The 23,491-nt window shown below is 39.6% G+C and overlaps 7 protein-coding genes across 8 annotated transcripts; 4 read left to right on the top strand and 3 right to left on the bottom strand.

The window, feature by feature from the left end:
- Positions 1-1,136: 1,136 nt before the first annotated feature.
- LOC145699659 (uncharacterized) lies at positions 1,137-1,804 on the bottom strand. Its single transcript, XM_081776928.1, has 3 exons — positions 1,725-1,804; positions 1,358-1,615; positions 1,137-1,308 (listed from the first exon to the last, which is right to left on the bottom strand). The coding sequence occupies exons 1-3, from the start codon at positions 1,750-1,752 to the stop codon at positions 1,163-1,165; spliced, it is 432 nt and encodes a 143-aa protein (XP_081633054.1). The 5' UTR covers positions 1,753-1,804; the 3' UTR covers positions 1,137-1,162.
- A 193-nt stretch (positions 1,805-1,997) lies between these two features.
- Positions 1,998-2,718, bottom strand: LOC145697848 (uncharacterized). Its single transcript, XM_081775056.1, has 3 exons — positions 2,539-2,718; positions 2,333-2,478; positions 1,998-2,238 (listed from the first exon to the last, which is right to left on the bottom strand). The coding sequence occupies exons 1-3, from the start codon at positions 2,716-2,718 to the stop codon at positions 1,998-2,000; spliced, it is 567 nt and encodes a 188-aa protein (XP_081631182.1).
- A 328-nt stretch (positions 2,719-3,046) lies between these two features.
- On the top strand, positions 3,047-6,120 carry LOC145696644 (clathrin interactor 1-like). The gene is made up of 9 exons (XM_081773715.1): positions 3,047-3,138; positions 3,274-3,355; positions 3,533-3,634; positions 3,677-3,838; positions 3,878-4,000; positions 4,048-4,172; positions 4,244-4,892; positions 4,935-5,070; positions 5,117-6,120. Exons 1-9 carry the CDS (start codon positions 3,076-3,078, stop codon positions 5,553-5,555), a joined length of 1,881 nt encoding a protein of 626 aa, XP_081629841.1. The 5' UTR covers positions 3,047-3,075; the 3' UTR covers positions 5,556-6,120.
- Positions 6,121-6,144: 24 nt separating this feature from the next.
- Positions 6,145-8,302, top strand: LOC145696645 (uncharacterized). The gene is made up of 8 exons (XM_081773716.1): positions 6,145-6,228; positions 6,274-6,470; positions 6,511-6,645; positions 6,688-6,965; positions 7,027-7,227; positions 7,277-7,378; positions 7,423-7,678; positions 7,723-8,302. The coding sequence occupies exons 1-8, from the start codon at positions 6,160-6,162 to the stop codon at positions 7,949-7,951; spliced, it is 1,467 nt and encodes a 488-aa protein (XP_081629842.1). The 5' UTR covers positions 6,145-6,159; the 3' UTR covers positions 7,952-8,302.
- A 59-nt stretch (positions 8,303-8,361) lies between these two features.
- On the bottom strand, positions 8,362-9,398 carry LOC145696642 (uncharacterized). Its single transcript, XM_081773713.1, has 3 exons — positions 8,902-9,398; positions 8,671-8,856; positions 8,362-8,630 (listed from the first exon to the last, which is right to left on the bottom strand). Exons 1-3 carry the CDS (start codon positions 9,349-9,351, stop codon positions 8,397-8,399), a joined length of 870 nt encoding a protein of 289 aa, XP_081629839.1. The 5' UTR covers positions 9,352-9,398; the 3' UTR covers positions 8,362-8,396.
- A 1,373-nt stretch (positions 9,399-10,771) lies between these two features.
- LOC145698744 (uncharacterized) lies at positions 10,772-13,916 on the top strand. 2 transcript variants are annotated; one of them, XM_081775961.1, is made up of 8 exons: positions 10,772-10,886; positions 11,054-11,201; positions 11,418-11,522; positions 12,386-12,454; positions 12,766-12,842; positions 13,026-13,395; positions 13,442-13,622; positions 13,684-13,916. In XM_081775961.1, exons 2-6 carry the CDS (start codon positions 11,192-11,194, stop codon positions 13,266-13,268), a joined length of 504 nt encoding a protein of 167 aa, XP_081632087.1. In that variant the 5' UTR covers positions 10,772-10,886; positions 11,054-11,191; the 3' UTR covers positions 13,269-13,395; positions 13,442-13,622; positions 13,684-13,916. The 2 variants fall into 2 exon arrangements, with proteins under 2 accessions (XP_081632087.1, XP_081632088.1); XM_081775962.1 differs by lacking the exon at positions 12,386-12,454.
- A 2,265-nt stretch (positions 13,917-16,181) lies between these two features.
- LOC145697846 (uncharacterized) lies at positions 16,182-23,296 on the top strand. The gene is made up of 7 exons (XM_081775055.1): positions 16,182-16,381; positions 16,830-16,940; positions 22,113-22,453; positions 22,495-22,606; positions 22,650-22,822; positions 22,859-23,097; positions 23,138-23,296. The coding sequence occupies exons 1-7, from the start codon at positions 16,182-16,184 to the stop codon at positions 23,294-23,296; spliced, it is 1,335 nt and encodes a 444-aa protein (XP_081631181.1).
- The last annotated feature ends 195 nt before the right edge of the window (positions 23,297-23,491 follow it).

The raw sequence follows: 23,491 nt of genomic DNA, 5'->3' as shown, positions 1-23,491 counted from the left end.
GACTCGACTCCTTCAATAAAAAAAAATCTACCGAAAAAGTGGCAACTTGGCAAATTCTACTTCTTGCCTATTAACTTTTGATGAATTTTGGGCTGCCTGGAGCAACAATTGAAATTGCCTCGGGCGAGAAAGAGAGGTGGAGATCGCCATCTTCGGCCTATTGAATCGCTGATCAAATATTGAGCTGGAATAAGCAAAATCAACCTTATTTAAAATTTACTCTATTCTTTTTTCGCGCTTCTCCAAGGAGCTTAAAACTAAAATTTATTCACTTTTTTATTGCCGAAATGAGCTTTAACGTCCCTCAGGCGTATAAGAAACATGGCTTTAAAAAGAACGAAAGAGAGAAGGAAAACGAACAGATTTAGAGCGGGGCAACCTGTGTTGAAAACCTGAGTCAGGGTCTGAAAAATATTCATGAAAAGCCGCGTAGCGGGTTTTTAATAAATAAGCCGCGGTGCGGCTCCGCGAAGTTATCATTCTTTCCATCAGATATCTTTCAAATCCTGACTCAGGATTTCTACACAGGTTTCCGAGCCCAGGGTCATCCTAAATTCAATATGAAGAAAGGTTGAAGAACTTCAAATTTTCTTTTCATTTTTCGGAATTACTAGAAAGCCAAAAAAAGTTCAAATGCAAAGAAGCTCCTTCCGGTGCTTTCAAAGAAAATATTGGCTTGTGGCAGCTTTTTTACTTGTGTTTCTGTTTGCTTATGGTTGTTTCCGGCTGGCTGTTGATGCGGCTCTTGAGGGCAATTTGCGGATATGACGATTTTGAGGATGAGGAGCTCAATTATGAGTACGTATCCAACCTGTGCTCGGCAACCTGTGTAGACAAACTGACTCAGGTTTTCTTGACAGGCTACCGAGCCAATTATCTAACTGTAACTGTACTTAATTTTTGGCTTTTTCCCAAGAATTAATTAGTATTTTTGTTGGATTTTCGGCGACTGAATAATTGAAACTCGCATTCCAGCGCCAAGGATTGAGCGAACAAGATTTGCTTCAATAAATTTATTCAGAATGCCGTGGGTAACTGCTCAAAGAACGTGGCGCAAGACGTCGAATGTGCGAATCATCGACTCCAAGCTATCCACTCCTGCCCCTGTATAAATACTTTCAATTTCGGACTAAAAATCGCTTCTTTTATTAGAAAAATTAGCTCATGAACAAGAAATAGAGTCGAAATTGAACGGCCCAGCGATGAATCGACCAGCTCCACCAGGTCTCCAGCCGAGTTCCTTATCGCAAATCACTTTTCTTATCGCGTCTTCGTTGAATGATGTTTTTCGTCGGTTCATGCAAAATGCTACAATTTTGAATTATTCCCACTCTCCCCCTTATTTTTTCATTTTTACCTCTGCATCGTTTTTTCGTCCGTTTTGCCAATTCTAGCACCGAGCAGCGCCAAAAAACGCCATTTTCGTTCGGCGCAGCAATTCCACCGCATTTTGAGTTTTGAACTTTTCGCCATTTCGGTTTGCCATTTCGCCCTGCTCCATCGAGATTTTCAATGGCGAAGGCTTCGAATCCTTCATTTCTAGTGTCTTCGTCTTGATCGTCGTATTCTTCGATAAATCCGGCGCGGTCGTTTATTCTCGCCATTACTCCAAGGCCTTGAAATGAGGATTATTATGATAGGATATCGAGTAGCCGCGTGCGGCTTCGAGACAGAGAAAAATTGAGCCGAGAAGAGATTCAAAGCCGCATACTTTCTTTACTTACCTCCGAAAAAGAGTCCCAAAACCTTCATTTCTCTGATTTTTTAAACCTCGCGTATCCAATTTGCTTTTGTTCAAAAGGAACCGAGCTCAAACTGCCAAACTTTCTCATTTTTTGTTTGACTGAGATTTTTTTAATCCCTGGTCATAATTAACAAAAACGCTGACTGTTATGAATATGGCCATAACAAGCGATGATTTTTGTTGATATACAAAGCGTCACTCTTTTTTTCGAATTTTGAATTAGAAATATTTTTCAATTTTATTTTTCAAAGTTTCAAACAGTTTCATCAAAATCAGCAGAATCTATTCCATTGAACTTGTCTTCAACCAACTCAATTTTCTCCTCCAAATCGTTGAGGAAATTCGCATTTGCGAGAATGTCGCTTTTGATCATAGTCAGCTTCGCTGGTTCAAGAAACTCGCTGACTTCTTTTATCAGCATGGCTGATTTGCTTGTAAAGACGGAGTTTTTCGCATTCATTTTTGCGATTCCCACGTTTTTGATCGTTTGGACGCTAGAAAAATCTGTTTCCAAGGGGAAAACAAATGAAAAAGGACGAGAGCCTAACCTGAGTTAACAAATAGTGATCTACTCCTATCATAACTTACGCTTTTTCATGTCTTTCAACATATTCTTCCTGAACAGCCAGATTCTCAAGGTGTATGGTCAAGTTTCCATTAAGATAATCGTAAGTGTGCTTATCGCCAGCAACAAATTCTTTTTCCAAATTCTTTTCAAAGGGTTCAATTATTTTCTAATTTTTAAAATTTTAAGGGTATAGTAGTCGATATTCTCATTTTGTCATAAAACAAACCCGTCCCTCGCATAACTCACTGTATGTCTTGAGCTGATCTCTTCCCGCCTGAATCTGATCCTCGAAAAACTCTTGTTCTTTCACCTCCTTTTTCAGGACACTTTGTAATTGCTGAACTTGCGCCTTTTTCTTCATAAACATCTTGTGAAAATCCATCAGTCCGCTGTGAAGCTCTTTCATTTTCCCATCCTTCGTGACTTCTTCTAGCTCTGACTGTATGTCTCCTGTTCTGAGAGCGATCTGAAAGAGTAGAAAGTACCCAAAAGTAAGGCCGCCTAAAAGTTTCTTTTCGTCTTTCGAAAACATTTTTTCACTTTGAGATTTTTCGAGAGTTTTGAGTTGTTTTGAGTAACGGTCGGTTTCGATGATATTTACAGTCAGTTTCGCCGGTTGGACAATGACGAAGCAATTTTTTTTTTATTTCGAGTGACTTAGTCAGTCTTTAATTGATATTTTTGTTTGCTGCGTTGACTTTTTCGTTGTTTTGGATATTTTCTAGAGCTGAATGAAAAGGAGCTCTGATTGATTTTGTTTAGAATGGATTTGATAAAGGATAATTTGCCGACCTCGATGTGGAAAGTCCGTGGACTCATCGACAAGGTATTCTTGTCCTTCATTTTCTCTAGAATATTTGCTGATAATCGAGACAATGCTCGCTTCTTCGCGTCAAAGAATATTCAAGCCGCAAGCGGCTCCTATATTACAGCAATAAAAATGATTTTTAATGAATTTTAGGCGACAAATGTGGTCATGAACTACACAGAAACTGAGGCTCAAGTCCGAGAAGCAACAAATGACGATCCTTGGGGACCATCAGGTAAAAGCTGTGGCTCACATTTCATAATGTTTCAATTTATCGCTCCGCTCTCAATGGGAGACTCAAAAGTTCTATGATAGAATTGGTTATAAACCGTTAAAATAAATTACTAACTTCTTCATCTAAAAAATATCTCCTACTTGAGTTCTAAAAACCGGTTTTATGGCGCTGTTTTAGGAACACAAATGGCGGATCTAGCGAAAATGACATTTCAATACGAATATTTCACAGAAATCTGCGGCAGCGGCACTGGAATGCTTTGGAAACGCATGTTTCAAGGTTAGTTAAGCCCCCTTCCGTGTTGAGAGTGATAAATTTCAGAGGGGAAGAAAAACTGGCGAAGAGCGTACAAGTCCCTGTTGCTGTTGGACTATCTTTTGAAAAATGGATCGGAACGAGTCGTCGGCGTTGCGAGGGATCACCTCTATGACATGCGAGCGTTGGAGCACTACACTCACACGGATGAGAAGGGAAAGGATCAAGGTAAGAATAAAAAAACTCGGCGAAAACATTTTTGTTTAGGAATAAACGTGAGAAATCGAGCCAAAGATCTACTCGCCCTGATCAATGACGATGAAGCGTTGAGAGAAGAGCGCAAAAAGGCGAAGAAAAATAGAGACAAATATGTTGGCGTCGGGTCTGATGGTAAGAAACCAACTCTTAACCAGAGCATAGAACTGACGTTTTTTTAGGAGGCGGATGGGGCGGACGATCGAGCGCTTCTGGCGGCTGGGGAGGAAGTTCTAGCGGAGGATGGGACGATGATAGAGGAGGGTCGGGCTACAAAGATGTAGCGGATGATAAGGACGATTACAAGGTAAGCACCCGGTTGATTCGATCTAGATTCTCCAAACATTCCCCAAATTATGAGTCTCATTTTTCACTAAGGGTCAAGGCAACACTTGGGATTGGGACGAAGGCGTCCGCGAGTGTCATTCAGACAATGACGATCCTTCTGGCCGAGGCGGCGCCCCAACTCAGGTCAGTGGCGACGAATCCGGCTGGGCTGACTTTGACAGTATGCGAAACAGCCGTCCCATTTCCAATACGCCATCTTCAACAAGCGCCCAACCCGCCGCTGCCCCGACCACTCCGCGAGTAACATCACAAAAGAAGTCCTCACAGCCACGAAAAATGGTTGATCTTGGAGCTGCGTTGAATTACACGGCTTCTGCTGCTCCTAGCTCCCAGCCACTTTCCTCAAGTAACGACCTCTTCTCCGTCTCTGATTCTGCGCCGATTTCCGAGAATCGCTCCGTGGATCTTTTTGGAAACGCATTCGCATCTCAACCAGCAGCTCAACCGGTCGCAGCAGCAGTTCCTCCTCAAAATGATGGTGGTTCTTTCTGGGGCGAAGCTACTCCCTCTCCTGCGCAGCCAACTCCTCAACAACCCGATTTATTCGCTTCTGCCCCTGTCAGTGCTGCTCCAGCTCAGGCCCAGGCGCCCCAAGTTGACCTTTTTGCCTCTTTGAGCGGGTCAAATCCAGTCCAAACTCCAGCATCAAATAATTCTTCACAGCCTCCTCCCGGTGCAGGTTGATCAACTCAACTTTACTCAGAATTTACTTGAACTTCAGGCTTTGATCTTCTTGGCGGCTTGAATCCAACCCCGAATCCAGCTACAGCTGCTCCAGTGGCACAGCCAAAAGTCCCAGCGCAGCCGAAAGAAGTAGGGTCTACGTGGAAATCTTCTGGAGTCAACATCGATCTAACGTAAGTCTGATTGTATGTGTAAGCCTTTAATTTCTTGTTTGTTAAGTTCGCTTGGGAAACCCGCTCAACAAAAGCAAAAAATCTCCATGAATCAAATGTCGACTTCAAGCTCCACCAACTCCATGAACATGGCATCTCCAATGAATAACATGAGCATGGGAGGTTTCCCAACAATGTCCCCAATGGGTGGCATGAATCCAATGATGGGGCAGCCAAATGGTATGATGGGCCAAGCACAGTTTGGCGGAATGGCGAACCAGCAGATTACCCAACAGCAACAAATGGGCCAAATGGGTGGTGCGCCCAATTTTGCCCAATTTCAACAGCAGCCGAATCCAAACATGAACATGAACTCGAACCAAATGCAAAATCCAATGATGGGCCAAATGCAGAACCAGTTCGCCGGCATGGGCTTGCAGAATCAGCAACAAAACCAACAACCACAGAAAAAGACCTCTTTAGACAATCTTGGAAGCTTACTGTAAAGAAAAAAGAACCCTTTTTTGAAAAGAACCTACCCGTGCAATATTGCTTCTCAAAAAATGAAAGAAGAATTCAATCTGAACATAATTTTTATGCTAAAATTAATAATTGATTAATATTTAGAAAAAGTTTTCAATATTCATCCAGGAATAGTTGAAAAGCGCGTAAACCATTATTATAGTTCCTCTCTTCCTGAGCTCACCAACTGCGCAAAAAGCCTGAGTCGGGTTCATGAAAGAGCAGTTCTAATGAAAAGCCGGCATCTTTCAGACTCTGAGTCAGGTTTTCTACGCAGGTTGTTGAGCGCAGCTCTCTTCAAAGTATAACAAACTCCCTGCTTCATTCCCTATTTCCAGAACAGTGCCTACTAAAAACTATTTCTGCTGCATTAGAATCAACTAAAAACAAGTCAACACAAGTCATGAAAATTCGATTTCTCATCCCTTCTCTATTTATAACTCTTTCTTTTCTTTGTACAATCAGAAAATTTCATTCGAATCCTATTCAAGTATCATACAGTATCATTTTTTCTTTCTGTATCTTTTTAACAAATTCAATATTTTCGGATTTCTTCATCAACCAAAAATTTAAGAAAGAAGAGGTCAGATGGGAGAGACGAAGGAAAAAGCTCCTGTTTATCACGATTTATCCGATGATGAATACCTTTACTGTCTGGTGAGTGTCTGGTAGACGAAGATCGTAGATAACAAGCTCTTTCAGAAACTGAATAATGTCCAGATCAAGTACCAGTACAACACGACTTCGAAAGAAAAGAGAATCATCATGTCCACAGCAAAAGTCAAACCCTTCTCCAAAACGCTGGATAACACATGGGGAGGGAAAACAAAAGACCTTGTGAATAAAGATGCGATCGCTGTTTTCAAAGACTTCATGGTCGAAAAACAGCTGCTTTCAAAGTAAAATTGGCCTTGAGAACGAGTTTTTACCGACTTCTAGGTCTCCAGAAGAGATTTGGCAGGAATACGAGCTCATTTGCAGCAAGGAATTCATCGCATTCTTCAGAAAGCCAGGACGATTGTACCACGAGAGGATGAATTCATGCCAGAAAGTTTATACGTATCTTGATGGACAGTAAGTTTTCTCACTTTTTTCTTTTGTTAAAGCTCTTTTCAGGTATTTTGCCGGAGAGGGACAAACAAAAATTGAAGCTGTTCGAGCTTGCGCAAGGAATGTTTATTACCGATGGCGGGAAAGTTACTGCCTTGATGTTGAAGAACTAAAGGTGTTCTTTGACCGGGGCCCGACGGATCCAGATGCGATGAAAATGGCGTATATCGCGACGCCGAAAGATTTGGCGAAAGTGAAGAAATACGTAGAATTGGCGAATTATCTGTTGATCGACCAGGAAGGAGACCAGCTTGGACCAAATGGAAAGATTACCGTCATTCAAAGTATGTTTTTGAAGACAAGATCTTGCTATTTGTACTTTTCATGAATAAATCCCATTTTCAGTCAACACATACGAAAGCCCAAACTGCTTCCTCCTGGACATCCTCGAAACAGGCGATCAAGAACTTCGAGAAAAAGACGGTTGGTTACGTCAGATGCTCGAAGACCCAAAGAAAATCAAATTCTTCTGGGGAGGGTGCTCGGATACTGCCAATTTATACGCAAGCTTCGGCATCAAAATCGCCAGTTATGTCGATCTCCAAGGTTTGAATTCGAGACAGCTGTTGAGTTGATGTTTATTTGTTAATTTCAGCGGTGGAGTTTCATTATCGACATAAGCTAGCGCACCTGACGGATGGGTTTGTTGAGCCGGGTGATAAGGGTCATCCTTTGGGACTGGAGTCAGCGTACAAATGTAAGTTTCTTCGATCATCACCATTCTTACCAGCACATTTTCAGTCTTCACAGAGGCAGATCTACTCAAATACAAAGCTAGTAAAGGAAAACACAAAACTGACCACCACATTTGGGCCCGTCGACCACTGCCAGAATCGCTCCTCAGATACGCTTCCTTCGACGTGGCCGCGATGCGCCCACTTCTGCATCTTTTCTTCAACAATTTGGAGCTCTGGAAATGGGGAAAGATCGAGGCAGCCATTTCTATCTCTACGCTTTCTGCCTATCCTCGCCATCGAACTTGCTTTGCATGCCTACAGTACGTTCTTTGTTCCTTTTTCTTTCTTTATCGTTTTTGACAAGATCGATCAAAGTCGATGAATTCGCGAAAAATCAGCAAAAATCGCTGGGAATCTGCCTCGAATGCAGCCAAAATCGAAACACAGACGAATTCTTCTACGAGCTTGAAAACGTCGAAAAATGGCCCGTAGTCGCGAAAGAATTCCATTTGCCAGAATCACTGACGGGCCACGAAAACTGGGTGCTCAAGTTTCCGCAAAAAGAAAGAATAGAAAATGGTTTTGAAAAATAACTGCCAGTCAAAAAAGCCCAGACAACTTTCAAAGTTCAATTTTGATGCAATTACAGATATTTATTTATTTTAAAAATTCATTTTTGCTTGTTTTCAGAACAAGCTGATTTCAAAACCGGTCAAAAGTCAAGCTTCCAGTGCCAGAGTACAATCCAAACGTCACGATTTTGCAGAGACTACAGTTCTTGGACCTTCAAAACGGATATTCTCAAACTTAAGTTTTCTCTTCTCCTCTTCAATTCATCTTAAAATCACCTTTGTTGACTATAGATACACGCCTAGATCTCCACTTCATTTACCGCCTTATTTCAGTTACCTCAAAATCTTCAATTTCGAAAATAGATTACTGCCCTATCAACAAATTTTAGGAAAGACAAGAAAGAAAGAAGTCTTCCTTGTTTTCATTTTATATGAAAAATTGCATTTATTTTCTCGTTGCAGTTGTTCAGACATAAATACAGTGATCCTTTGGGATAGAGTTAAAGGTCTCAATATCCTGGAGAGCCTTGCCCTTCTTGGCCTTGGATCGGCCGGTGATCTTCTGGAGGGCAGGGTTTCCGCCGTAGTTGATCTTCTTGGGCTTGAGGTGGGAGAAGACGCCTCGGGCGCAGACGATGTTGTTGTTGGAGACGTTGATGTTCTTCAAGCTTGGGTTGTTTTTGAAAAGATCGGGGTGCATCTGAAACGGTTTTTTAAAGGAAGTGAGGTTGGCGTCATACCTGGCTCATGCCGAGTCCAGCAAGGTTGACAGCCTTGAGGTTTGGAAGGTAGGCAAGGATCTGCTGGATAGTCGCCACGTCCAATCGTGGGTTGTAGCTCAAATCGGCGGAGGTAACTCCAGCTCGTCCTTTTTCGCCGAGAGCCATGAGCTGCTGTGCAAGGGCATCACCAGTAGCCAAGTTGAACTAAAAGAAACGATCGGTATTTGGGAGAAAGATGGGAGTTCTTACGTTAGCGCAGCCGAGGGCTTTTCCCTTCTTGAGAGTGCAGGCGATGTCGACTGGGACGCCAGTGGTGGGAGCTTCTGTTGGTGGTGCAGTTGGCGCCTCGGTTGGGGGATCGGTGGGAGCTTCGGTTGAGGTGGTAGTGGTTGAAGTGGTAGTTGGAGTGGTTGTGGTTGTTGTTGGAGTGGTTGTTGTGGTTGTTGTCGTCGTGGAAGTGGTTGTTGTTGATGTTGTGGTGGTAGTGGTCGAAGTCGTGGTAGTCGTAGATGTGGTGCTGGTTGTTGTAGTTGTAGGATTGTTGGCAGCGAGTGCCTTTGCCTTCTTTTTCTTTCCTCGGGCCCATTTTCCAGCCCACTGGCCAGTGTTACCACCTTCCGTAGTTTCGCCAGCAGCTGTTGTCTCACCGGTAGCTTCGACCATGGCAGCGCCGAGCATCAAATAATGAAACAGCTTCATACTTTTTTTTTTATATTTTTCTCTCCTCTCTTGATGCAATATTTGAACAAGGGACTCAATGAAAAGCGGATGGTTTGGGGAGCGTTTTATAGGAACGGGTGGTAGATAAGCGTGTTGCGACAATAAAAAAATGATGCATAAAGCAGGGAAGATAAGAACATATGACATCAACTCTGACATACGTGTTACCAGCTGCAGAAGAAGGAAATTAACGATGAAGAACAATTTTCAAGTAGAAAAAAAAACGAAAAGAACTTTTGTTGAAAAGAAACTCCAAGTTCATGTTTTTCGTCTTTTCGGACATGTCAAGTTTGATGAGATCAAACTATAAAGTTTCGAAAATTAAAAAACGCGAAACAAACGGCGGAAATCGAGAGCGGCGGCTTCAATCGCGCTCTTCCGGCGATTTGGGCTTCTAAGAACCGACATCCGACTCGTGTCATTTCATCCGGTTTTCTTTCTTTTTTGGAATGTTGAAATTATTGAATGAAAATTTTATAAAAAAAAGGTTATCAAAAGTCGATTTTCAGCGAAGATAGGTTTTTTTGTTGTTGTGATAAGGATTATCAATTTACTGTAAGTCATTGAAAGAAAATTTCAGTTAAAAAAGACGCGTGTCAAGGACAAACATCGCAAAACACAGAGATAAGTCGTTAAACTTGACGAAAGACTGCTGCTTATCGAAAAAAAATTTAGTGTTTTTTTTTCAAAAAAAATCGAAATATTCAAAATTTCGAAGAATTGGCAAATAAGATTGGGCAGCTGAAAAATGATGAGTAGGGATTATAAAATTCAATTTGAACTTGGCGTGGGGATTTATGGTGTTTGTTGAGGAACGGCAAGGGCTACTCTTGAGAAACCGTAAAGCCAAAGACAATCAATTTCATTACCAAATATGATCGTTTAATTTTTTATCCGCGCGAGTTTAGTGTCGCGGAAATACGGCGGCTGTCAATTAAAAGGAAACTTACTAAAACAGGGGTATTTTGATTGACACCCTTAAAAAATTCTTATCAAATATTTTCGTCTTTTTGGAGGGAAGCCCTTATTTTTGAAAAAATAATCTTATTCGACCACAAAAACCGCGTTTTCTTGTCTTTTTTTAATTTCCTGACTCAGGTTTTTTACAGAATCTCCCGATTTCTTTTTAAAAGAAAGAAACTGTATGAAAAGAAACTGAGTGAGGAAAACAGTGCTGCTATCAATCAAAGACAGGCCATTGAAAAACGCCTTTTGCCTGCTGAAAATGATCGCTGATTATCTTCTCAGAAGAAAATTGAAAAGTCGAGCTCACAAGATTCAATCTTCGCTGCTTCTGAAGCCATAATCGTTACGGTTTTTTTTGGGTAAATGGCAACGCTGACATTTGATTTGGCTTTCTTCTCAAACAGCTGAAACTACTGTCGCTCAGAGAAAGAGAGAGAGCCGGAAGGGTGAGGCACAAATCATTCAATAACTCCATTCAAACAGTTTTTTCTCCAGAAAAAGAGCAAACTTTACTTTTCGAAAAATTTACGGAAAATTTTTTGATCAAGGTAGGTTTTCGGATTTTTAGAAAATTTTAAGTTATTTAATAAAATTTTTAAGTACCCCTGAAAATAGCTTATTCCCGCCGCCATCTAAATATTTAGCATCCGATCAATTCAAAAGCGTAATCAACAAGCGCCCGTGAGAGATTAATGGCGGATTTAAAAATTTTAAGGGTATCAAGGTCAACTCCACGAGCAAAAAACCGCGGAGCGCCCTCGACGAGCGCCAAGAAAAAATTCGAAAGGGCGAAATTTTCCACCGAGGAAGATAAAGTTCTAAAGAAAGAGAGGATTAGCCACTAAAGAAGAAGATGAAATTCGGTGAGTTCCCTTTGGAAATCCATTCCAACAAGATTTGGCTAGCGATCAAATTCGAGCTTTTTTGGCAGTTTTTCGAGAAAGAAAAAAAAATTTTTTGACCAATCAGATTTTCGCGATAGGCCAATAAGATTTCTGAAAAATTTACCTTTGTAAATATTTATTTTATTTACTTTTTTTTATAAAAATCGAGAAATAATTATTAAAATTTGAATTCAGTTTTATTAATATTCACGCTACTTGAAAAACTGTCCGAATGTCGCCAAGAATACACTCCCTACGGCCGGCTAATCGAGTCAAATAAGCTGTTTCATCACAAGAAAGGTAAGCCATTACTGTCATTTACTGTCACTGGCCCTTTAGGCCCAAGTGATTCAAGGTCGTCCAGGATTAGCATTTGATAGCTACCAAATACCCAGTAAGCGACCCTGCTTCTGACTGTCAAGCTAACTGAAGCGTTACTGTATCTTCAGAATCTTAAGATAAGAAGAGTCTGAAAGGTCACATGGCTCCATCGTGGGCGGTCGGAAGTTTATTGCAGTTTAATTATTGAGAAAACAATTACGGGGAAAATTTTCGAAAATAAAATTGAAAATTTTGGAAAAAAAATTGGAAAATTATGAAAAGAAATTTGAAAATTTGGAAAATTTTGGAAAAAAAAATTGAAAATTTTTGAAAAAAAATTGGAAAATTATGAAAAAAAAATTTGAAAATTTGGAAAATTATGGAAAAAAATTTGAAAATTTGGAAAATTTTGGAAAAAAAATTGGAAAATTATGAAAAGAAATTTGAAAATTTGGAAAATTTTGGAAAAAAAAATTGAAAATTTTTGAAAAAAAATTGGAAAATTATGAAAAAAAAATTTGAAAATTTGGAAAATTATGGAAAAAAATTTGAAAATTTGGAAAATTTTGGAAAAAAATTTGAAAATTTTGGTAAAAAATTGAATCGGGGGCGGGGGAGGAAAACTGCCGGAGCACCTGTTAATTGTGTTTGTAGACAAGACCTTGGCCCGGGCAAAAAGGGAGCCGCCTGCGTCGAGTGTGACCTTATTAAGGGGCAAACGACACGTGCCAAAACTTTCTTCAGGACTTCAAAAAATACACAGATTTTATTTGACGCATCGGCGGCTACTTATCATTTTCTTTATTTTTCCGCCTTTTTCTTTCTTTTCACCCGTTTTCAAGTCGCCTCAAATCGAGCCAAGCACATGGCCATCGACGAAACTGACAAATTCCACATTCTGCTCGACCAACGTAATTTTATTCTTCTCGTCGCATGCTGGTTTTTAGTGCTTGAATGCGAAAAAATTTTGAAATTTTGAAGTTTGCGGTCTCAAATTTTCTCGATTTGGGTCAATAATTATGCCTGCGCTCCTCGGTGTAATCATTGTTTTGGCGAGTTTTTAACCCGTGTCTTTTTGTTGCCAAAACTTGAGAAATTGATAATTGAAAATAAAAGAATACGTTTTCAAAATACAAAAATTATTATCTACCAACTTGAACTAACAAACTTGAGTTTTGATCGGAAAAATTGAAAATTCTAGCATTGAAAATTAATAATTCAGTATCAGCAAGCCGCTCAATCCACAAAGCTCGCGGTGACAACAAGAAGAAGTCACGATACTATCGCCCCCCACGGCAGGTATGTATTCAGGCAGCCGGCCAAATATTCAGCCATCTGATAATTTTCTTATTCAATTAAATCCTTTACTTATTCATTAATGAAAAGTATTTGCCTTTCTCGCCTTTTCTATACAGTTTCTTCTTTTCAACTATTTTTTTTTTAATCAGTCGAAAAGTCAACTTTCAAAAAATAAAATTTCAGCGGAAAAATGAAAACCAAGAAGGAGGTCGCCGCGGGCCTCGAGGAATGCCCGGGCCACCTGGTCCTCCCGGAACTTGTCCCGAAAATGTCTGCAGAGCTGCAGTCGAGCCTCAATTTTCAAATTTGCTTAAAGAAATTGCAACACAGCTGGAAAACGAGGTCTCTTCCAGCAGCTTGAATCAGCTCATCCCAAGAAATGTTCTTTCTCGCGCTCAATTTTGTCAATTTTCGACTCGAATTTGAAAGAACCTTCAAAGCACGCCGGCTCGAATCGCCTTTACAGTAGGATTGTCAGACAAAAACTTTACCCGTGTCAATTCGAAGCCAACTACAGTCGTTTATGACAGAGTAATTCTCAACCAATCAACAGGTAATTTCCTCTCTTCCATCTCTTCAAAAAATCATCGAAAAAATAGGAGAAGCTGGTTTTGGCCGCGGTGGATATTCGCCGATTTCTGGCGCTTTCGTTGCTCCAGTTGAGGGGATCTATCATTTTACAGTCACGGCGCTACAGAATGAAAAGAGGAAACAAGTGTTTGTTGTCTTGACAAAACAGCCGGAAGATGTTGCGCTCTGCTCGATTACTTCGCAGGGAAAGTGAGTTACGAGCAAATTCTGGAAATTATTGTTAATGCTATTCATTATGAATTGTTTCTAGCTATCAATCATCATCGTGCTCGGCGTTCGTGCGTCTCAAAGTCGGCGAATTCGTTCAAGTAGAATTGCTGCGCGGCGTGTTACTCGGTCATCCATATCTTTTCAACACCTTTTCCGGATCTTATTACGGCGACTAGAAATTTCATTTCTAAACTCCGTTACTGGAATTCGACATAAACAATTTTGACTCTCTGCCATCTCTTTCTCTTCTTCTGACATACTACCATTGAACATACCAGCTTCTTTTATCAATAAAATATTCTAAATGCTAGAATTTTACTCAAGATCAAGGGCAACTTTTCAATTTAATATTCTGAAGTGAGCATATTTCGTATTAAAGAAAGATTAATAATAAAAACACAGCATCATTTTGAAGGAACAACTAAGGCCTAAGCCAACAGTTTCGGCAAGTTGTCTACAAGTTCTCCCAATTCAATTATTAAAATTACAAATCGCCTTCTTCTGTGCTCCAAGAGATTCTAAGTAGGAGCCTAATGACTTAATCCTGCGGAAACGGGCTCATCCAGAATACCTGCGATTATGCCAATTGGTCTCCTCCTTGATTTCAATTCCAAACCTGGTGAAAGGCGTTCAAAAGGAAGAAAAGACAGGAGAAGATTTTTCGAGACAAGATTACGCCTAGACAGTGTAAAAAAGATATGATTACTAATGATTTATTCATAACATTCTGTATAATTTTCGACTGGGATAATCATATTTTAAAGAACCGTATTCGGAGTAGGTCTGCCATATTCTCATCAGGCTAAAGTCTGCTCTTTCCAGTGAGTCTCCATGGAACATTGTTCAAAGCACAATTAAGTCCCTGCGATTTCCCGGCTTGACTGCAAGTTCAAAAGCTTTTAAAGATTTCACATTCACGTAAAATTAAGCTTAGATTGACTCTGATGGACAGTTATTGAATTAAATATTTTATGCATTATCGACTTATAAATTAATTATTTCAAGGGATTTATAAGGTTCACGTCAAATTTTTAAGCATGAATAGGAGAACATTAATTTGAACAAAAGGGCATTGCTTTGAAATTTCAATCGACAATTAAAAATTTATCGGTAAAAACCAAAAATTGAAATTTTTCTTGAGATTTTTCTTCTTCTATCAATTTCCTTGGTTTCTAATGTAGATAAGAGCTTAAAATATAAGTTGATTAAGGCAAAAAGAATCTGAAGCGAGGACCCAAATTCGCAGGTGGGAAAAAGCTTGGAATAAGCGGATAGTCTGGCTCTTATTAACCGCATTTCGCTATTCAGGGAGGGCAGCCTTGAGCGCGCATTTAAAAAGCCTGTGATTCAGGAAAAAAGATGAAGAGGTAATGAAATTGCTCAGAGTTCTGAACTGCTTATTGTTGACCGGCGATTCCGTTGATGCAAGATCCTGTCAGAAGATGTACTGTTTGAATGTAAGTTGTTGTAAGTTGTAAGATGATGGAAAAGTGATGGTTTTCAGTGTCACGTGATGTACGAATATTTGACTCCTGGGACGAAGATTTTTGGACTTTGCAATGATCTTCTTAGTGAGCCTTTTTGCTGCGCAAGATATCTTATTCAGGAAAGAGTTCAAGAATTTTCTAGAGACCATCATTCCGGACATATAAAAGTATATCGACAATAAAAGTCAGTCGCTAGAACTCTTCAAAAAAGGACTACATAAGCTAAGTGACTCGGAGCCGAACCTGTCGATGCCAAAAAACATGTCGCTGATAGAATTTTTTTCATTCTGTAAATAAACTCGAAATTTGGAAAAAATGCTGAGTCGTGATTTTGATTGGTAATGAATTCCAATGAGTGACAGAATATATCAAAACGCGCGCTGAGCCTGTCAATATTTATCATATAAATGCACTGAAATGCGGTCACGCCTTTTCATAACGTCAAATCTGCCGATTGTAATTTCGATTGAGATCGAAAGTTCCATGTCAATTTGACCATGTGTTTGATAAAGAGGGGTTATCTTTCGAGCCAAAAATTTGGGAATGGAACCGACAAAATAATTTCGACAAATTTTGTAAACTCGGCTGCTGATTGGCCAGTTTGCAGAATCCAGGCTTCTGATTGGTTGACAATTTCGAAATTTTCGAATGTCGAAATTTTTTGTTAGGGTTAGCGTTAGGGGAAACGAAAATCTTGGGCGAGAAAAAAAAACAATGTTTTTATAATAAACCTCATTCGCGGTTAATTTTGGTAATTAATTAAAATGCATATCCATCTCAATATATTCAAATAGCATAATCATCGGTATGATTCCTATTCTTGCAAATGTGAAGATGTGTTGTTGTGTCGAAAATTATTTCGAGAGACTTTTCGCCGAACTGAGATCGTTTAAAATGTTTCTTTTTCACCGGGAGACATGGAGGAGAACACTCAGAAGTCAGCGGCTGAATGAATGTTCGGTAGATTGCGATGACGAATGTGAGGGTATTCGGTATTTTGAAAGAGTTGAAAAAAATTCTAGCGTTTCGGAGCAATGCCCTTTCAAGTATCATGGCTGACATGTGCGGATCTGACGTTGAAAATGCCACCTTACCGAGTATTTCCGAGGATTCTAAAGCCGCTCTCATGAATGATTTCACAGACTTGGAAGAATCATCCTCGGACGACGGTGGCGAAGAGGATGATGATGATAACAGCGACGACGAGAACCGAATCTACATGTTCCAAGAAGTCAACAACGAGATAGCTTTGTTTTCAACTACATTTTCGACAACGCCCCTTTACTAATTACGTGTTTGAATTGTTGTTAAAACGACATGAAAATAAAGCTGCACAAGAACTCGAAATGGATTTGTTGTCGAACCACTCAAATGACAGCGCGGCTTATAGGGATCTTGATGATGTCAATGAACAATCAGGTTAATCGAGAAAAGTTGGTTAGTAACATGATTTCATAGCGTATTATTATTACGACGATATTTACAAAATTGAAGATTTCGAGAGCGAAAGTATCATGAGGAAAGTTATGATTAATTTTTCGGGAGAAACTGAATTCTGCCGGCCTGCGCCGCTTTGCGCCGGGTCGGATGAAAGCCGGATGGTTTCGGACCGGGCGGCCCAGGGCGGCGTAGAGCGGCGCAGGGTGGCACAATTCAGTACCCTAAAATTTTTCTGATTTTTTTATCAACCATTTTTTAGTACGACGACATACAGTGATCATGACTGCTCCCTGTCACGTGATACTCAAGTCGACGATGAATTTGCCCTTGAAATGGGCTTCGAGTGTTTTGATGCGATTATCGATGAATAGTACAAAACAAAATTATTGAAAACTGCTTTGACAAAACAATAATTCGGATGTTTTGTGTTTCAATCCCGATTATCGCAGAAATAATTGCTGGGGACAATTTTTAATTGATCAAATTGCTTCTTTCTAATAATCCACATTGAACTCCCATTTTCTTCTTTGATACCACTCTTGTTTTAATTGCGCAGTATTGTTACATAGCCTAAACGACTGGATAGAAATACAGATTACTAAGAAAGAAAGAAATGTTGCTTCTCAAACTAGATTTCCGCTGAAAGCATAACGCCAATTACCTTTTTGAGTGGCTCGCTTAGTTCCCACGAGTGGCTGCCGGGATAACCAAAACGGTTATTCCTCTTTCTTACAGTTGAAACACTACAATAAAGATTTGACTATCAAACCGCTATTTGAGGTAAAATAAAACAGTAGTCAAGTTAGCATTTTCAGCGTTCCTAGAGCTCCTAAAAATCCTAAAACAGACGGATTTATTAGATTGGTATTTGTCAGTCAATTACTGTAATTGAATGCCCTGCAAAATGCATGGACCTTTTGGAAAACTCAAAATGATAGAGATGCTTGATGACTTTTTTGTTGAAAAAGAAGTTCGATATGCTCTTTGCTTGCCTGGAATTGCCTTTATTGTTGACTACTGTTAGGCTTTTATAAACAGTGTTATTTTTTATTTATCTTTCAAAATTTTGAAAACGCCTTGAAAAGCAAGCTTTTCTTTTCCATCCTTATGTCGATTATGCTCTGCTGCTTGCGGCGAATTGACTATGCTGAGGAAGATGATCGCTTGTACGGAATGATGAGATACTGGAGCATTGGAACAATATTTTTCAGGAAGAAATAGAGCGCATTGAAATTCATTACAAGTCTAGCGTTTTCCGCGGCGTTACTTTGGTGGATTCCGTTTTGGATTCTTTGGATGAAATGGAACTTCCTTGCCCAACTTCAAACGATTTACGCAGCGATTGCGAGCTTTTCCTATCTTTCTCAACTAAAAATCAAACGGTCACCGATTCATTGCATGCAGTTTTGTAATATTTTCATCATCATCGGTTGCTTGCTTGTTGTTCTGTTCAACTGGTGCGCTTGGCTTTACTGGCTTTGAATTAAATAAAAAACTGACAAATCGACCCTTCAGTAGCCTTTGTTTAAATTGCAATTAAATAAAACGATGTCAGAATTTCTTCGCTCTTTAAACACCATTGGTATTAAACATCAATTATCCCTCTTTTGCTTGAGCTATAAGATCATTTACAGATTCTCTAGCACAGAGCAAATTGAGAGAAATGACGAATTTTTTTTCGAAAGATTCCTTCCCTGGTTTTTGTTCGCCTGGACTGGCAATTATTTTCGACTTCAGGAGGGCATTGAAAATCGATTTGAAAAATCATCAATAATTACTTACATGTTTTTGGTATTTTGATGTCTCTTATAAGCAAACTTATTTTTGGCTTCATAATATTGGTTTTATATTTCCAGCACATTCAATTCGAAGTCATAAATAGTCAAAAAATGGACAAAAATTATATAATAGTCAGGGACACTACTTTTTCGACGATCATACTTGGTGAGTTCACCTTGGAAAATGAGGGTCAGCTTATCATATTTTAGCTTTTGTCGGCCCAATTCTTTGGTGCGTTCCATTCATGATTACCGTCAACTACGTTCTTCAAATAGTCACCATCTTCTCGTCCATTTCAAACAGCCTGTATATTCTCAAAATGACCAAGAAATATTCCAGTTTCAAAGCGATAACTGTACTGAACATATTTATTTCGATCTGCAGTCTAGCTGTACTGTTCTTGAACTGGTGTATTTGGCTCGGTTATTTGGCTTGGTATTAGTAAATAAAGTAAATGCGAATTCCTTCGAAGCAAAAGTTCGAGCGAGTGAAAGCCCGAAACGCTTAATCCCCCAATTGACCATATTTCCGCGTGCGCAATAATGTGCAGTGGTGGTGGTGTTGCATACCAGCCGCGGTTAACAGCTACCGTCCGACTCGCACATTCCGCGCTGATTCGAAGTCAAACTTGCACGATTCGCTCTCCTTTCTCAAAAAATACGCATGTACAAATTTCAAGTCCCCGGTCTCAGAAATTTAAATTGCTAAGTGCAAGAAATTTGAACTTTCCCACTTTCCCCAAAGAAGTTTCCAAAATTGAAGCTTGTTATGTTTCCGAATGTCCTCAAATGTCCCGAAATGTCTCTGAATGTCTCTGAATGTCCCGAATGTCCCCAAACGTCCCAAATGCTCCGAATGTCGCATTTTTCATTTCTTCAATTTTTGTTACCTCAACTAGGTCAGCTAGCGAAAAAACATTACAGAACTTTCGAAAATCCTCTGAGAAAACAGGATCTTCAAATCTCCAATTTTCTAAAAAATGATTCAGCTGCCCGGTTTTCTTTATCCGCCTTTAGCAGCGTTATTATCACTTTTAGTATAATTTTCTCAAAAAAGAAGCAAAAAAAATGAATTTTTTAAATCACTTTTTAACTTTTTTGATGCTTGGACACGTTTCTGAAGCGAGACTGATTCCAAATCGGAGGGACGGGAGAGCATGGCAAACACGATACAGGTAGAAATATTTGTAAGCAAAGGGCTTTTCGAGTGCAGGAAAATAAGAAAAAGTGGCTTTCGAAGAATAAATGCGAGACTGTTATTTCCCAGAAATATTTTTTGTCCGGATATCACGTGTTTGTGACAAGGCCTGAAACCTGTGTTAGAAACCTGAGTCAGGGTTGGGAAGAGCTAAAATGAAAAGCCGCCTAGCGGCTTTTTCAAAAATAAAGCCGCTTTGCGGCTTTGCCAAAATTTCCATCACAATATATTTGAAACCCTGACTCAGATTTCTACACAGGTTCCTGAGTTCAGTCAATCGACAAAGTCAGTTCCACATTCAGGAAATTTGCTGACAGTTTATCAAAAAGACCATCAATTTTTTTCATTTTTAATTTTGGACATAAAGACGCTTCCGTGAATCGATCATACTATCATCTCGCTATAGTTTATTTTCGTAGAGGCCATGTCGTGCACGTGAGCGAAATCCGGAAGCGCTAATCCAAACGAAGGAGGTACCTTCGGCTTTGCATATTCATTAGTGCGCATGTTGATGAGTCGTGCCGTATTCCTGTACTAGAGAATGTTACTAATGATCGGTTTTTTTTTTGAAACACGCGTTTTTGGTGTTGACAAAACTGTTTAAAACACGATGTTTTTAGAAAGAAAATTAAACAAGTTTATTAAATAAAATATTTTTAAAAAAGCACTTCAGACCGTCTCGCCGCCAGATACCAGTAATGAACCGCTGCTACTGTGGAAGATACATCGTCCTTTCCAGCTCAGGCTGTTTTCGGCTCAAAAAACAACCCTGGTGTTCCCATTTCAGAAATTTCCGCAACTTTCTTGGCTAAAATTTTTAATAAAAATGTTCTTCCGGAGTGTATCTTTCTTTCGCAGCCACGTGAGCGCCAAAAAAAGAACACTCGCCAAAAGTCAGGTGCAGCGTAATCGTCTTGAACTGGCTAAGCCAAAACGCACCTACCAGACTTTTACAAGAAAAATTAATTTATTGAGGTGAAGTCTGATTTCTCACACTTTTTAAAAAGATTAAAAAAAGAGGGGATTTTTCGTCGGGAAGCCCTTAACCTGTGTAGAAAGCCTGAGTCAGGGTCTGAAAGAGCTGAAATGAAAAGCCGCGCAGCGGCTTTTTCAAAAACGAAGCCGCAAAGCGGCTTCGCTAATCTTATGATTTTAATCAACCAAAAATTTTCATTATATCAATATTATATTGATAGAGCCGCTTCGCGGCTTCGTTTTGAAAAAGCCGCTGTGCGGCTTTTTATTTCAGCTCTTTCAGACCCTGACTCAGGCTTTCTATACAGGTTGCCGAGCTGCATCTATTGAAGCTAGTATTGAAATAGGGCTATTTTTAACATAATATTGATGGAAAATTGAATAAGCAAGTATTTGTAAAACAAAAAGGCAAAAGTTCTTATCCCTTTTTTCTAAATCTGTAAATACTCATCCATTAATTCCTTGTTTGGTTTGACAAGAGAAATCATGCTCGCGCCCGTGTTTCAACAACACACAAACTTTATTATGAGGTTCTTTCATTGTCGATTAAGGATCTCGGGAGGATTTCAGCGCAAATCTTGTTTTCAAAATGGGGGTTTTCTCTGAAGGGTTTGGTAACAAAACTTGACGCGCTTTTTCAATTAAACTTTTCTCTCTTTTCTCGTAATCGGTGTTAACCAAACCAAGTTGTTTTTAGCCTCAATCGACTCTAATCCAATCATTAATTTCTAACTTAGAGATTACAACTAGAATAAATACGGTTTCTCCGCGGGAAAGGGACGTTTTGAGTAGAAATATCAAAAATGAGATCAAAAAACGGAAAATTTTTATTTAAAAATTGGCAAAATTTTCGACCAATCAAATGTCCGCGTTTGGCCGTCAAGCCAATCAGATCACAGAAAAAAATTTGTCTCGAAGAATCGAATTTTCGGTCCATTTTTGTCTATTTTAGCGAAAACTCCCAAAAAACTGAATTTCCAGGAGACTTTCTCTAAGATTTCGAGTCAAGAAAAAAGTGCTGAGTTTTACTGAGAAGAGGAGCTTATGGAAGCTGATAAGCAGCGATATGCCACTTTATCAGGGCGGCGATAAATGTGCTTTGAACCTATCAGCCTGGTTCGGACAAAAAATCTCATCCGGCGCATCTTGCTTAGAATTTTTATTGAACGAAAACGTAAGCTGCCGAGTACTGATCATAAAATATGGTCATTATTATCAGAAGAGGCGCCCAGTGTTTTATCGCTAAGATTATGAAAAAGAAATCTTCTTGAAAAGAGAAAGGAAAATTTGAGAGAAAAAAGATGGACACTGAAGATGTAAAAAGACGATGTGATCTTTTGAGTATTGCAAACAGCGGTTATAGCAGTAACTGGCGTGACAGTTATTCTATCTATTTTGGTTGCGCCGCATCATATCCGAACATTTTCATTGCCTTTCATCTCGAATGCGTTCAATTAGAGTTCCCAGTATTGAAAGATATATCAGAACTCGTCAACAATAAAACTACAATGGAGGGCTAAGAAATATATTGTTAATGAATTATTATTAAGATGAGACGAAAATTTAATAGTTTCTTTAATCCTCTCTCAAGTTATTACTGTAATTTCGATCCAAATCCATCTTCTATGCCGCTTGAAGGAGGAGAATCAAGTGAATATTATATTTTCGACCTTGCTTTTTCTGATACAGAATGCTTGGAAATCGAATACTTTAAAAGTGACCCATCTCTCGATAAAGAAGATAAAATCCGATACTCTGTGACTTTTGAAAAACAAGCGCCAGAAGAAGCTGTTCAACTTGGAGCTGAACGGACCATCTTCGGGTACACCTTCCAATGCGTTACTGAGCGATATGGAACGGTTGATGTCGATGCGATCAAAATACAAAGCGTGAATACAGATCTGCCGGAATCGAATATTGACGCAGTTAAGCGTAAGAATCTTTCGCTTCTTTATTTTTCAACATTTTGTTAGCTGATCAACCGAAAATGGAACTCCCAAATGGTCAAGATTACGACCCAACTGTCCCACTTGCTCCTGGAATACCGATAACACTGGTTTTCGACGATATCATTCAAAATCTCGGGTACCAGGAAAACCAAAAATGTATCAATTTTCTGATTTTCTAGGCAATTCCGGGTCGATTCCTGCAGCGTCAACGGGGCATATTTTGTTAAAGATGGATGTACAAACGACAATTGGGACGTCCTTCAATTTGGAATAGACGGTCTTTCAAAAAAAGTTACAGTTGCTGCTGTTTCGTCGACAGAACAATCGGATGAAATGCAAATTGTTTGCACAGGTAAAAACTCGAAAGAATAAGATCTAACTTTTTTAGTCGTTTTCTGCAAAAGCTGCGCGGATGAACTCACAAATTGCGATGCAACCCCACCGATCGGAAACGCGAAAATAATCAAAGACGAAAACACGGCATCATCCTCTTCCCAACAAAATTCTGCTGGAGGAGGACCGAATCAAAAAGCTTTAGAAATCAAGCCAAGAAGCTCAATCTCGCAAACAATTTCCATCGAAGCCCCGGAGAACCCAGTCGTTATCGAAATGGATGGCGTCAAATTGGTAAGATTTTCTGAAAATCACAGAAAAAAGTACTTTTTAGATTGTCGACGAAGCTCAAATCAAAGGAACGGAAATCGTTGGAACGCCACTTATTGAAAATCCAAGTCCAGAATCTCCAGGAAAATATTCATCGGCTCAAGGGCCTCAATTACTGTTTCTGCCGATTTTTCTCTTCTTGCGGATTTTCTTCAAAATTTGATTAATTGAGTGAAAAAATCAGGAAGCTTGAAAATGTTAAATCATAAATTTTCCTCCCTGGGGCGTAAAAAACAAGCTTCTCGACCTTTTGGCTTTCCTTGGCTGCCTCGACCAGCTCTCTCCCTCTCTCTCCTTTCGTAAAAAATTCTAGAGCACGCCACCGCGCGGAGGACCTTCGCCAGGTTGCGGCCCCGCT

The sequence above is a fragment of the Oikopleura dioica genome, chromosome 2 (genome assembly GCF_907165135.1).
Source record: "Oikopleura dioica chromosome 2, OKI2018_I68_1.0, whole genome shotgun sequence".
In the NCBI taxonomy this organism is placed as follows: domain Eukaryota; kingdom Metazoa; phylum Chordata; class Appendicularia; order Copelata; family Oikopleuridae; genus Oikopleura; species Oikopleura dioica.
The sequence above is the reverse complement of the archived record's forward strand: the minus strand, read 5'-3'. Positions and strand labels throughout refer to the sequence as shown.